Source organism: Ahaetulla prasina, chromosome 12, assembly GCF_028640845.1.
Source record: "Ahaetulla prasina isolate Xishuangbanna chromosome 12, ASM2864084v1, whole genome shotgun sequence".
Classification (NCBI taxonomy): domain Eukaryota; kingdom Metazoa; phylum Chordata; class Lepidosauria; order Squamata; family Colubridae; genus Ahaetulla; species Ahaetulla prasina.
This window is the reverse complement of record NC_080550.1, coordinates 13,353,410-13,364,906: the sequence shown is the minus strand read 5'-3', so window position 1 is coordinate 13,364,906 and position 11,497 is coordinate 13,353,410. Positions and strand designations below refer to the sequence as shown.

Sequence of the window (11,497 nt, the reverse complement as noted above, 5' to 3'; positions counted from 1 at the left end):
GCCATCGGTCTCATTCTTAATGTCATCAACGGATCATAGAGCAAGAGACGACGGTGCCCCAATAAATGATTGGATGTCATGAAAGGCTTGGCTTTGTTTTTCTTTCGGAGGGTTTATTTTTTTTAAAAAAAGAACACTGACAAACTGTACATATAACAGAACAGAATAGAATAGAATTTTTCATTGGCCAAGTGTGATTGGACACACAAGGAATTTGTCTTGGTGCAGATGCTCTCAGTGTACATAAAAAGACAAGATAGATTATAAAAATAGAATGGAATGGAATGGAATAGAATAGAATAGAATAGAATAGAATAGAATAGAATAGAATAGAATAGAATAGAATAGAATAGAATAGAATTTTTTATTGGCCAAGTGTGATTGGACACACAAGGAATTTGTCTTGGTGCATATGCTCTCAGTGTACATAAAAGAAAAGATAGATTCATCCAAGTACAACACTTACAACACTTAATGATAGTCATAGGCTACAATTAAGCAATCAGGAAACAATCAATATCAGTATAAATTGTAAGGATACAAGCAACAAAGTTATAGTCATCAGTGGAAGGAGATGGGTGATGGGAACTATGAGAAGATTAATAGTAGTACAGATTTAGTAAATGTAGTAAACATTGGGGAGTATTTGGGAATATTGACTTCAAAGGTGTATAAATGCATTTGTTATGTCACATGTGGTGTTAGAGGATGAGGAATCATTCCTCAAATGTTTGGCCACTACTGGGATCTATTTGTTTCAAGTACTTTTTCAGAATATATTTTTCAAACAGACAGCTATAAACACACAGATGCAAACACAGACTAATGGGGGAAAAAACAACAACTTCTGCCCTTCTTTTCAATAGTTATCAAATAAAATCAGTGCCCCTCTTTGCTCTTCAATATTAGAAAACCCCCTTCAGCCTCTTATTCAATCCCTTTTCCGTTGGAATTCCCGCGTGCCTACCGTCCCTGTCCTAATATTCCTTTTTTTACTTACTCTTTTCATGTATCCAAATTATGTTTATAATTTTACCTGTGATCTTATCTATGATTTGCAAATAAATAAAATAAAATAAAATTCAGAACTCATTGTTTCACATTTTTCCCATTTCCAGGAAAAAAAAAGTCTATAAAGTTTCCAGACTTTTATAAAAGTACTTCGTCTTTTGTCCCTGTCCAAAGAGATCAGTGATGCCATTTTTGGCATTTTCACAATCCATTCTTCCATGGTGGGTGTTTCTGTATTTCTCCATCCTTCTGCAACTCATTTGGCAAATCTACCTCCTATATACTTGTACCTGAAGTGGTAAAGGCCACGTAAGCAATGAGCTGCCACGCCTTCCATGATTGGGGGAGGGGGAAGAATGCTGCCTAGGGAAAAATAAAGTCAGAGAGGACATAATAGATGTCTGGTCCATTTTGACAGGTTCTAAGGTGAACCAGTTCTTTGGTGGCACTTCCCAGTGGAAGGCTATGAAAAGTGGCTCTTTTCATAAGGCTATGAAAAGAGTGGATGGGCCACAACTTCTAGGTTCAGACAGGCTTTAACATGAAGAATGACATGTAAGGCGAGACATGCATTGATGAATTCAGGAATAGGACTGCCCTATACATTATATTACAACTGGGGATGCAAGTAAACCATAGACAAATTTTGCAGCATCCTTGCCTTCCTTCCATCCGGAACGTTTCTTCGGTTGTAGCAAGCAAGGTTGCTTTCTTTAATAAGTGAATTGTGGTGAGGCAGCCAGAGTCACTAGGAGTTGGCAGCAAACAAATTTGATAATAAATAAATAAAGTTCCTCAGAAGATCTAAAAGTGGGTGTTCCCTACTCCGTATAAAGTTGCTTCTCCAAAGTGAGAAGATGCATTTGAAACACACCTTTGAGCAGATTGGAAGCAGAAGCCGAAGGTCCTTGAAGAAGATGGCAGAGCCAGTTGATTTCTGCGTTTTCAGCGTTCTGGTAACAGGATCCGATCGGGGGATCGGTCTGGGTCTGGTGAAGAGGTTTCTGGAGCTGCCTTCTCCACCCAAATGGGTCTTTGCTACCACCCTTGACCTGGAAGGAAAAGAAACCAAGGTAAGAATGAGTTAGCACAGGATGGGCTGGAAATAGTGGTTCATAATTTGAACTGAGGATGAATATCAACTTTGCATTTTGAACATCCCAGGAAAATTCTGACCCACGTACGTTTACACACCAATTATATTTTTTCCTTTTGCAGCAGGCAATGCTAAGTAAAATGCAGAGTTCATTCTATTTAAACAGTATAGAGTTCCCCTTTTCTTTTTTCCTTTTCCTTTGACTCTGGTTATTAAGTATTAACTTTTTTTTTGCACTGCATAACCCCTGCTGTTTTTTCTCCTCTTTAGCATACTTTTTCTTCTAGTCAGGCAAAAAAACCCATTTTTTTAAAGGAAAGCAATGCCGTTCAAAGCAGAGGAATAGAATAAGCAGAGGAAAGTAAGAAGCAACCCAAATGAAGGCATAGAGCCAGAGGTCGGACAGTGAAAAGTAGATTTAATTAACTCTAATTCACATCAATAAAAATCATGAAATCAAGCTTTGTTTAGTCAGAGATGTTGCACTGCAGATGAAGCAGGAATTGCAGATCTTTTCCTGCTTGCTCGGGCTTTTGAGATTGTCTTCTTTCACATTCAGCTCACATCCTTGTCTGTGAATTTTAACTCGCAGAAAAATTACGATCTTTTTTTTTCCCTCCAGGAGCTAAGAGAGTTGGTTTGCAAACATCCAAATCTGGTGGTGATGCAGTTAGGTAAGTTTCAAGAGCCATGTGAAAATGGAACCAATGTGGTATCATAGAAACGTCCAGAGTAACTAATTAGAAGTTATTCTCAAAACTAACCAAAGCTGTAAATATCATTAGTTGGGTTCATGAAAGTCAGATTCCAAGAGAGAAAGGAGTTTAATTCTCTGGAGAAAGCTTTCTCCAGAGAAAGTTTTGAACAATGGGGTGTCATGGTAACTATCGGTGGTTCCAGAGCGTCCCATTTGTTGACTCTACAGCAGGGGTGAAATGCTACCAGTTCGGGTGAACTGGTAGCAGACATTGGGGCTGGTTCACCAAACCAGTAGCAATCGCTGGCTGGCCATTAGCAAAGCTGGCTGAGGAACTCTGGGAGTTGAAGTCCACAAGTCTTAAAAGAGCCAAGTTTGCAGACTCCCGATCTAGATTATTTTAGCAGGCAACTTTTATATTAGTTCACGGGGTTCAGGAAGACCTCATGTGTATCTTTGTATTTTAATTATTTATTCAATTTCTGTAGCCACCTCTCTCAATGCAATTGACTCAACTGCCGGTCTGGTATCTTGCAGAATCTTGCGGAAACAGTTAGTTGTGAATTTACGCAATGGGTTTGGGTTATGCAGTCATGACTTGGGTATAACACCTAGTTAAAGTTAAAGTGAGTGTGGGAGTCAGTTCAGAGCAGAGTGACTAGATCAATGTATGTAATCATAGAAGTTCTTGCTTTGTTGCTTTGCTTCTGATATCCCCCAGGATCTGAACTTCGGGGGATGAAGCTGTAGGGCTGCTATTTCAGAAAGTGGTTAGTTACATGAAGAGAGACCAAGATCTGTGCTTTCAGGAAGGTCTTGCCTTGCCATTCTTGAAACTCCGTGTTGCTGATGTTGCCAATAACTTTGCTTTTCCTTAGATGTCACTAAACTTGAAAGCATCCAGGCCGCTCAGAACGAAGTGCAGAAATGTGTCGGCGAAGGTGGGCTGACCATCCTAATCAACAATGCCGGCACTTGGGACTTCAACGATCTGCAAACTGAAGTTGTCAAGGATATAACGAACGTATATGCTGTCAATACCATTGGGCCACAACAAATGAGTCAGGTTCGTTTATGAACAAAACCCCTTTCAATGCACGGAAGACTGCTTTAATTAAAGCAAAAAAAAGATTGAGCCATTGAATTCAGTATAACTCGGGGGCACGGTAACACTGTAGTGCCTCAAAATAACGAAGTAGAAATTGTACATTGATTTGGGATCAGGTTGACACATTAGGAGTGGATGCTCCCTTTTAGGGAATGTTGGAACGTAGCAGTTTTCTGTAGAGATTATACGTGCAGGTTGTTTAGTTGGCAGACCACTAGTTGGCAGACCACTAACAGCTGAACCAAGTGAACTTTAGTCTCCTGCCTCTGACTCATTCCCAGGGAATCTCTGCTCTTGGGAGGAACCTGACACACACTGTTACAAGCAGATGAAAACAGAGAAATCATTTTCATCATAGCAGGTATCTATCTCAGCTTAGCACTCACTGAATAGGCAGCACCTCAGCCAATCGTATATTGTTTCATTGTTATTTATTTTTATTTTATTTATTTATTTATTTTGTCACAACAATATATGTAACTATCATACAGAAAGGTTATATAGTATATAAAGGTATAAGCATATATATATATATATATATATATATATATATATATATATATATATATATATATATATATAGATATATATATATATATATAAGAAGAAGAAAAGAAAACAATAGGACAGGAACGGTAGGCACGTTTGTGCGCTTATGCACGCCTTATGGTCCTCTTAGGAATGGGGTGAGGTCAATAGTAGAAAGTTTTGGTTAAAGCTTTTAGGATTATGAGAAGAGACCACAGAGTCAGGTAAAGTATTCCAAGCACTGATGATTCTGTTACAGAAGTCATATTTTCTGCAATCTAGATTAAAGCGGTTGACATTAAGTTTAAATCTATTGGTTGCTCTTGTATTATTGCAATTAAAGCTGAAGTAGTCTTTGACAGGAAGGACATTACAATAGATGATTCTATGAGTTAAACTTAGGTCTTGTCGAAGGCGACGGAGTTCCAAGTTTTCCAAGCCCAGGATTTCAAGTCTAGTGGGATAAGGTATTTTGTTGTTTACAGAGGAATGGAGAACTCTTCTTGTAAAATATTTCTGGACACGTTCAATTGTACTGATGTCAGAGATATGGTGAGGGTTCCAAACAGGTGAGCTGTATTCTAGAATTGGTCTAGCAAATGTTTTATATGCTCTGGTTAGTAGTGTAGTGTTTTTGGAAAAGAAGCTACGCAATTGTATAAGCATCCATCTTCACTGACCTATCATGATGTTACAAGTATGTATCCCCTTGCATGAATTATAATAAAAAGGAGCTTTGGATTTGACTCTGGGCTCTCATCCCAAGGAAGAACACGTGTTTGACTCTTACATCATGAGAGACCACCACAGTTTTCCTGGATGTGCTCAGATCAGCATAAGTCTATGGAGGTCTTGGAGAAGTCTATGAAGGAGAAGTCTATGAAGGGCCCCTTGGAGAAGGAGACAGAAGACCTTCCCCTGTCATTGCACAGTTCCTTTCCCTACAAATAACTGCAGCTCCTTCTCTTTTCTTCTCTATACAAGGCATTCCTACCCCTGCTGAAGAAGGCAGCCCTGAGAAGCCCATGTCAAGGGCTGAGCAGTAGCAAGGCAGCTATTATTAACATGTCCAGCGTTGGAGGCTCAATTGAACTTATGGCTTATTGGGACCAATATCAAATAATTGGATACCGCTGCTCTAAGGTACCTAGCAAGTTTTCTATGCGGACCTGCCTGCAGATAGTGGGAGTTCCCTTTTCATCCATGAGGGCATCTGCCCAGGCTTAGGTGTCCCTTAAAATGCATTTCTAAACACAAATCATCTCTGTTTTTTTAATCAACGTGTAAAAGTGAAAATGCCACCAGGAAAGGCAAACGAAACCAATATCGGTGGGAATTGTTTCCTTGGGGTGGTACAAAAACTTCTTAGTTGCAAAAAAACCCAACAACAACTATTTGATGGGATGTTGCTTTGACAGGTCAGACAGATTATTAAAAATACCCGACACACATTTTCACATGCATGATAGGCAGAATAACTAAAAAACACATTTCTTCGCTTTTGTATCTTCAAATAATTTTTGGTAGTCGCGTTACAGTGTAATTCATAGCCAGTGGTGGGATTCAAGTAATTTAACAACCGGTTCTCTGCCCTAATGATTTCTTCCAACAACCAGTTTGCCAAACTGCTCAGAAAGTTAACAACCGGTTCTCCCGAAGTGGTGCGAACTGGCTGAATCCCATCACTGTTCATAGCCCTTTCCATCCTGTTGTGCACTATTTATCTCCATGTTTTCCTTCCTTTTTCTTTTCAATGCTTTCTTATCTCATCGTTCTTTTTTTAACCCTGCAGGCTGCTTTGAATATGCTCACCAGGTGCCAATCTCACGACGATCAAGCCAGTGGGATTATCAGCATTGCCATCCATCCTGGCTCAGTTAAAACAGATAACAATCGGATTGTAAGGTGTTTTTTTTTTCCATGTGGGAAAAGTTACAACATACTCCAGTGTAGACATATATACATGTATTCCCAAAGATAGACAATGACGTATGACTTATCTGATCTAAGTCCCTGAAAGTTTCAGTATTCTGATTGTTTCAAGAGCTGCATTGGCACAGTGGGTAGAGTGCAGTACTGCAGGCTACTTCTGCTGCCTGTTGGCTGCCTGCAATTTGGCAGTTCAAATCTCACCAGGGTCAGGGTTGACTCAGCCTTCCATCCTTCTGAGTTGGATAAAATGAGGACCCAGATTGCTGGGGGCAAGAGGCTAACTCTGTAAACCGCTTAGAGAGAGTTGTAAAGCACTGTCAAGCGGTATATAAGTCTAAGCGCTATTGCAGGCTAACTCTGCCCACTGCCAGCAGTTTGATTCTGAGCAGCTCAAGTCGACTCAGCTTTCCATCCTTCTGAGGTCGATAAAATTGTGGGGGGCAATATGCTAACTCTAAACCACTTAAAGAGGGCTGTAAAAGCATGTGAAGCAGTATATAACTCTTATTGCTATTGCTATTTGGTTTTTATTGTCTTTTTTGATAAAATAATGTGCTGGTGTAAAAATAAGGGTATTTCAAATACTTCTGTTAAGGCTATGCTACTATTTTAATAAAATGTTGAATTAGATATCAAAACAACAAAGAAATGGAAATTTTAGCTGAACAAATTGAACAAGCAGAACAAAGTTAACCCTAAAAAGGTTAAAAATCCATTTCTTCTTAAAAGGAAATCTACCAAATCTTACCTTCTCAAGTTTGACTCTCTTTTAATGGTGATTCACTCTATTTGCTGAGCACTATTTCTGCAGAAAAGCATGTGCTTCTATATGAAATCCATCCCACATGTAGTATTCCAAGCAGGGTCCACTCATTGAATTTGGAAATCATAATGGGGAGGCTTCACATACCAAAACAAATAATAAGGGTTCCGCTTTGCAAATATTAGAAGTCACTTTGTTTATTCGCTACCTGCACTTGCAAGGTGTGCTCCTGTGTGCTTAACTGAATTCAACTAACCCAAATTTAAGGATTTTCATGAACGTTTTGCACCATCCATCATCCTTCACAGGGGCTGGCCTTGCATACCTTTATAAGTCGAAACGAGATTGGCCCGTTTCATACAAATCCATCTGTTAGGATTGAACTGTTTCTGATGATCTGCTTAGGTGAGGGTTCTGGGCTGGGCAAGACGCATTCTTTAAACCTCACGAGATTATTATTATTATTATTTTGTGGTAGCCGGAAATCAGTGTGGAAGAGAGCACACAAGGCATCATGACGGTACTGTCCAAGCTTTGTGAAGAGGACAATGGGGCCTTTGTGGATTGGTTGGGTCGCCCACTTCCCTGGTGATCCATTGGTCTCACCCTTAATAGACCGAGCAGCGATGGAGCCTCCAATAAATCACTGAACGTCATGAAAAGCTTCATTCTGTTTTCTGTTTATTTCAGAAGTTTTTTTAAAACAACAACAACACAACATTGTCCAATATTGGGGAAGTTGGGAAGACTGATTCCAAAGATGAATAAAGCATGAAAGGCCTCTGGTGGCTCAGCAGACTAAGTCTGTCTGTTATTTATTTATTTATTTATTTATTTATTTATTTATTTATTTATTTATTTATTTATTTATTTATTTATTTATTTATTTATTTATTTATTTATTTATTTATTTATTTAGATTTTTATACCGCCCTTCTCCCGAAGGACTCAGGGCAGTGTACAGCCAAGTAAAAATACACTATATACAGATTAAAAGAAATTAAAAGGAAACATATTATAATGTGGCCAAAAATTTAAAACAATTTAAAATCTTAAAATAGAAATAACCCCAATAAAATTTTAATCCAGTCCCGCTTGAATAAATAGGTGCGTTTTCAGCTCATGGCGAAAAGTCCGAAGATCAGGCACTTGACATAAACCAGGGGGAAGTTCATTCCAAAGCGTAGGAGCTCCAACAGAGAAGGCCCTTCCCCTGGGGGCCGCCAACCGACATTGCTTGGCGGACGGCACCCTGAGAAGGCCCTCTCTGTGTGAGCGTACGGGTCAGTGGGAGGCAAAAGGTAACATTATTAATAACAGCTGCTTGCAATTACTGCAAGTTCAAGTCCCACCAGGCCCAAGGTTGACTCAGCCTTCCATCCTTTATAAGGTAGGTAAAATGAAGACCCAGATTGTTGGGGGCAATAAAAGTTGACTTTGTATATAATATACAAATGGATGAAGACTATTGCTTAACACAGTGTAAGCCGCCCTGAGTCTTCGGAGAAGGGCGGGATATAAATGCAAATTAAAAAAACAGCAACCAGGGGTGAAATGATTCTGACAGGTTCTGGAGAACCGGTAGCGGAAATTTTGAGTAGTAGTTCAGAGAACTGGCAAATACCACCTCTGGCTGGCCCCAAAGTGGGGTTGGAATGGAGATTTCGTAATATTCTTTCCCTGCCACGCCCACCAAGCCATGCCCACCAAACGAATTTGGATTTCACAACTGGTATGAACATACATAATACATACACACACACACAAACACACCCAAAAGAAAGTTGAGAACCCAAGCAATAAAAGAAAAAAAAGAGAGAAAGATAACTAAAGAAACAAAAATCAGAAAAGGTAAAGCAACTTCTAACCTTCTTTGCAACAAACTCAATTGTCCTTCCACCTGTCTTCTAGATTACAAAATTCCTTCTGCCCCTTATTCAGTCCTTTTTCAGAACTCATCGTTTTTTACTTTCCCCCCATTTCCAGAAAAGAAGTCTATAAAGTTTCCAGACTTTTATAAAAGTACTTCATCTTTTGTCCCTGTCCAAAGAAGTCAGTGGTGCCATTTCTGGCATTTTCACAATCCATTCTTCCATGGTGGGTGTTTCACTGTTTCTCCATCCTTGTGCAACTCATTTGGCAAATCTACCTACTATATACTTGTACCTGAAGTGGTAAAGGCCACGTAAGCAATGAGGTGCCACTCCTTCCGTGATTGGGGGAGGGGGAAGATGCTGCCTAGGGAAAAATAAAGTCAGAGAGGATGTAGCAAATGGTTTTTTTCTTCTTCTCTGGTCTACTTTGAAGGGCTGACAGATCCTAAGGTGATCCAGTTCCTTGGTGGCACTTCCCAGTGGATGAATTTAAGGAAAAAGGAGTGTCTATAACTGTGATGGCGAACCTATGGCATGCGTGCCAGAGGAGTCCTTTCTGTTGTGGTCCGTCAGCAGCTGGTGGCGGAATCAGACAGTGATGTGGTGGAGGCGAGGCCAGGGCCATCGAGAAATGGGGTGTGGACTCTAGAGCCTCTGGGGCCTGAGAGTAGTGAGAGGGAGGTGCGGACTCCAAAGCCTCCAGAGGCTGAGAGTAGCGAGGAGGAGGAGGAACTGGGAGAGCCTGTCCCTAATGCCGGAATGAGAAGAGCTGCCAAGAGGCAGGAGCAGCTCAAGCAGAGAGGTCACCTCGGGGGTAAGGCCAAGAGATAATTGGCTCCTCCCATAAGGTTTAAAAGAAGACCGGCATTGGTGTCTCAGTTTGCCGGAAAGCAACGTTGGAGCTGCGCTCGGCCCATTCTCTGCTCTGGATGTTTCTCTGAGAAGACCTTGGCCTCTCTCCATTCTCTGCTCGAGACGCTTATCTGCAAAGGACTTTGGCGATTACCGTATCTAAATTGGACCAGGTTGGAGATAATGACAGACTGTTTTGTGTGAGAGGCCTTTGCTTTCTTGTGAGTTTCACGGCGCTGGGAATGGGTCAATTCCCAGCTGCTTGAATAAAGTTTATTTTCATTAAGGACTGCGTTTGTTGCTACCTGCTCGGGTCTGGGTCACAACACTTTCTACTGGCACGCGCGCCGTCGTCCCTTGTCAGAACCCTGTGGCGTTTCTTTCGTGAGCTTCTGTTTCCCTGCAAACGACAAAACAGAAGCTCACAAAAGAAAAATATTTTATCTCTTGCTGCGCTGCTGGTATTGGGATGCCTCTCCTCCTGCCGGCCAGCTGGTCTTCGGGTCTCTGCTGTGCATGCGCACATGACTGTGTGCATATCTGCGTGTGCTCATGTTTGCGCATGTCCGTGCATGCTCACATTAGCGCATGTTTAGGCTGCACTGGTTGCCAGTGGTCTTCCGGGTGCAATTCAAGGTGTTGGTAACCACCTTTAGAGTGCTCCATGGCACAGGACCGGGCTATTTACGGGACCGCCTGCTGCCACCGATAGCCTCCCATTGACCAGTGCCCTCCCACAGAGAGGATCTCCTCAGGGTGCCGCCAGCCAAACAATGCCAGCTGGCGACCCCCAGAGGGAGAGCCTTCTCTGTGGGGGCACCCACCCTCTGGAATGAGCTTCCTCTGGGGTTACGATTACTCCCCGACCTCCGGACCCTCCATTGCGAGCTCAAGACTTTTTTATTTCATTGCGCAGGGTTGGCCTAATGTGCTACTGTTTTAAGTGGGGTTTTATTATTGTTCTTTGAATAATTTTAATAGGTGCTAGCCAATTTGAATTAGATTTTTATATTGTCTTTAATTTTATTTATAAATACTGTTTTATGTTGGCTGTAAACCGCCCTGAGTCCTTCGGGAGAAGGGCAGTATAGAAATTTAATAAATAATAAATAAATGTTTGCACGTCCATGTGTCTGTGTATCCACACTTTTCAATTTGTGCACGCGAGTGTGCGCAGTTTGGGCACTCTGTGCCTAAAAAGTTCGCCATCACTGGTCCAGAGGTGGGTTTCAGCAGGTTCTGACTAGTTCTGGGGAAACCGGTAGCGGAAATTTTGAGTAGTTTGGAAAACCGGTAGTAAAAATTCTGAATGGTCTCGCCCCCTTCTATTCTCTGCCTCCCGAGTCCCAGCTGATCGGGAGGAAATGGGGATTTTGCAGTATCCTTTCCCTGGAGTGGGGACAGAATGGGGATTTTATAGTATCCTTCCCCTGGAGTGGAGTGGGAATGGAGATTTTAGAGTATCCTTCCCCTGCCACACCCACCAAGCCACACCCACAGAACCAGTAGTAAAAAAATTTGAAACCCACCACTGCACTGGTCTATAAAGTATTTTACAGTAGAGGATGCTATTAAATCATACACAAATCCTTCAGGGCAGTAGTTTACCTTCCTGAATGTTCCTTGAGGTTATTGT

At 41.3% G+C, this 11,497-nt stretch overlaps 1 protein-coding gene across 1 annotated transcript; it reads left to right on the top strand.

Annotated features, from left to right (window-relative positions):
* The first annotated feature begins 1,928 nt into the window (after nucleotides 1-1,928).
* LOC131184173 (C-signal-like) lies at nucleotides 1,929-7,733 on the top strand. The gene is made up of 6 exons (XM_058155210.1): nucleotides 1,929-2,084; nucleotides 2,730-2,781; nucleotides 3,683-3,870; nucleotides 5,425-5,583; nucleotides 6,233-6,340; nucleotides 7,614-7,733. The coding sequence occupies exons 1-6, from the start codon at nucleotides 1,929-1,931 to the stop codon at nucleotides 7,725-7,727; spliced, it is 777 nt and encodes a 258-aa protein (XP_058011193.1). The 3' UTR covers nucleotides 7,728-7,733.
* The last annotated feature ends 3,764 nt before the right edge of the window (nucleotides 7,734-11,497 follow it).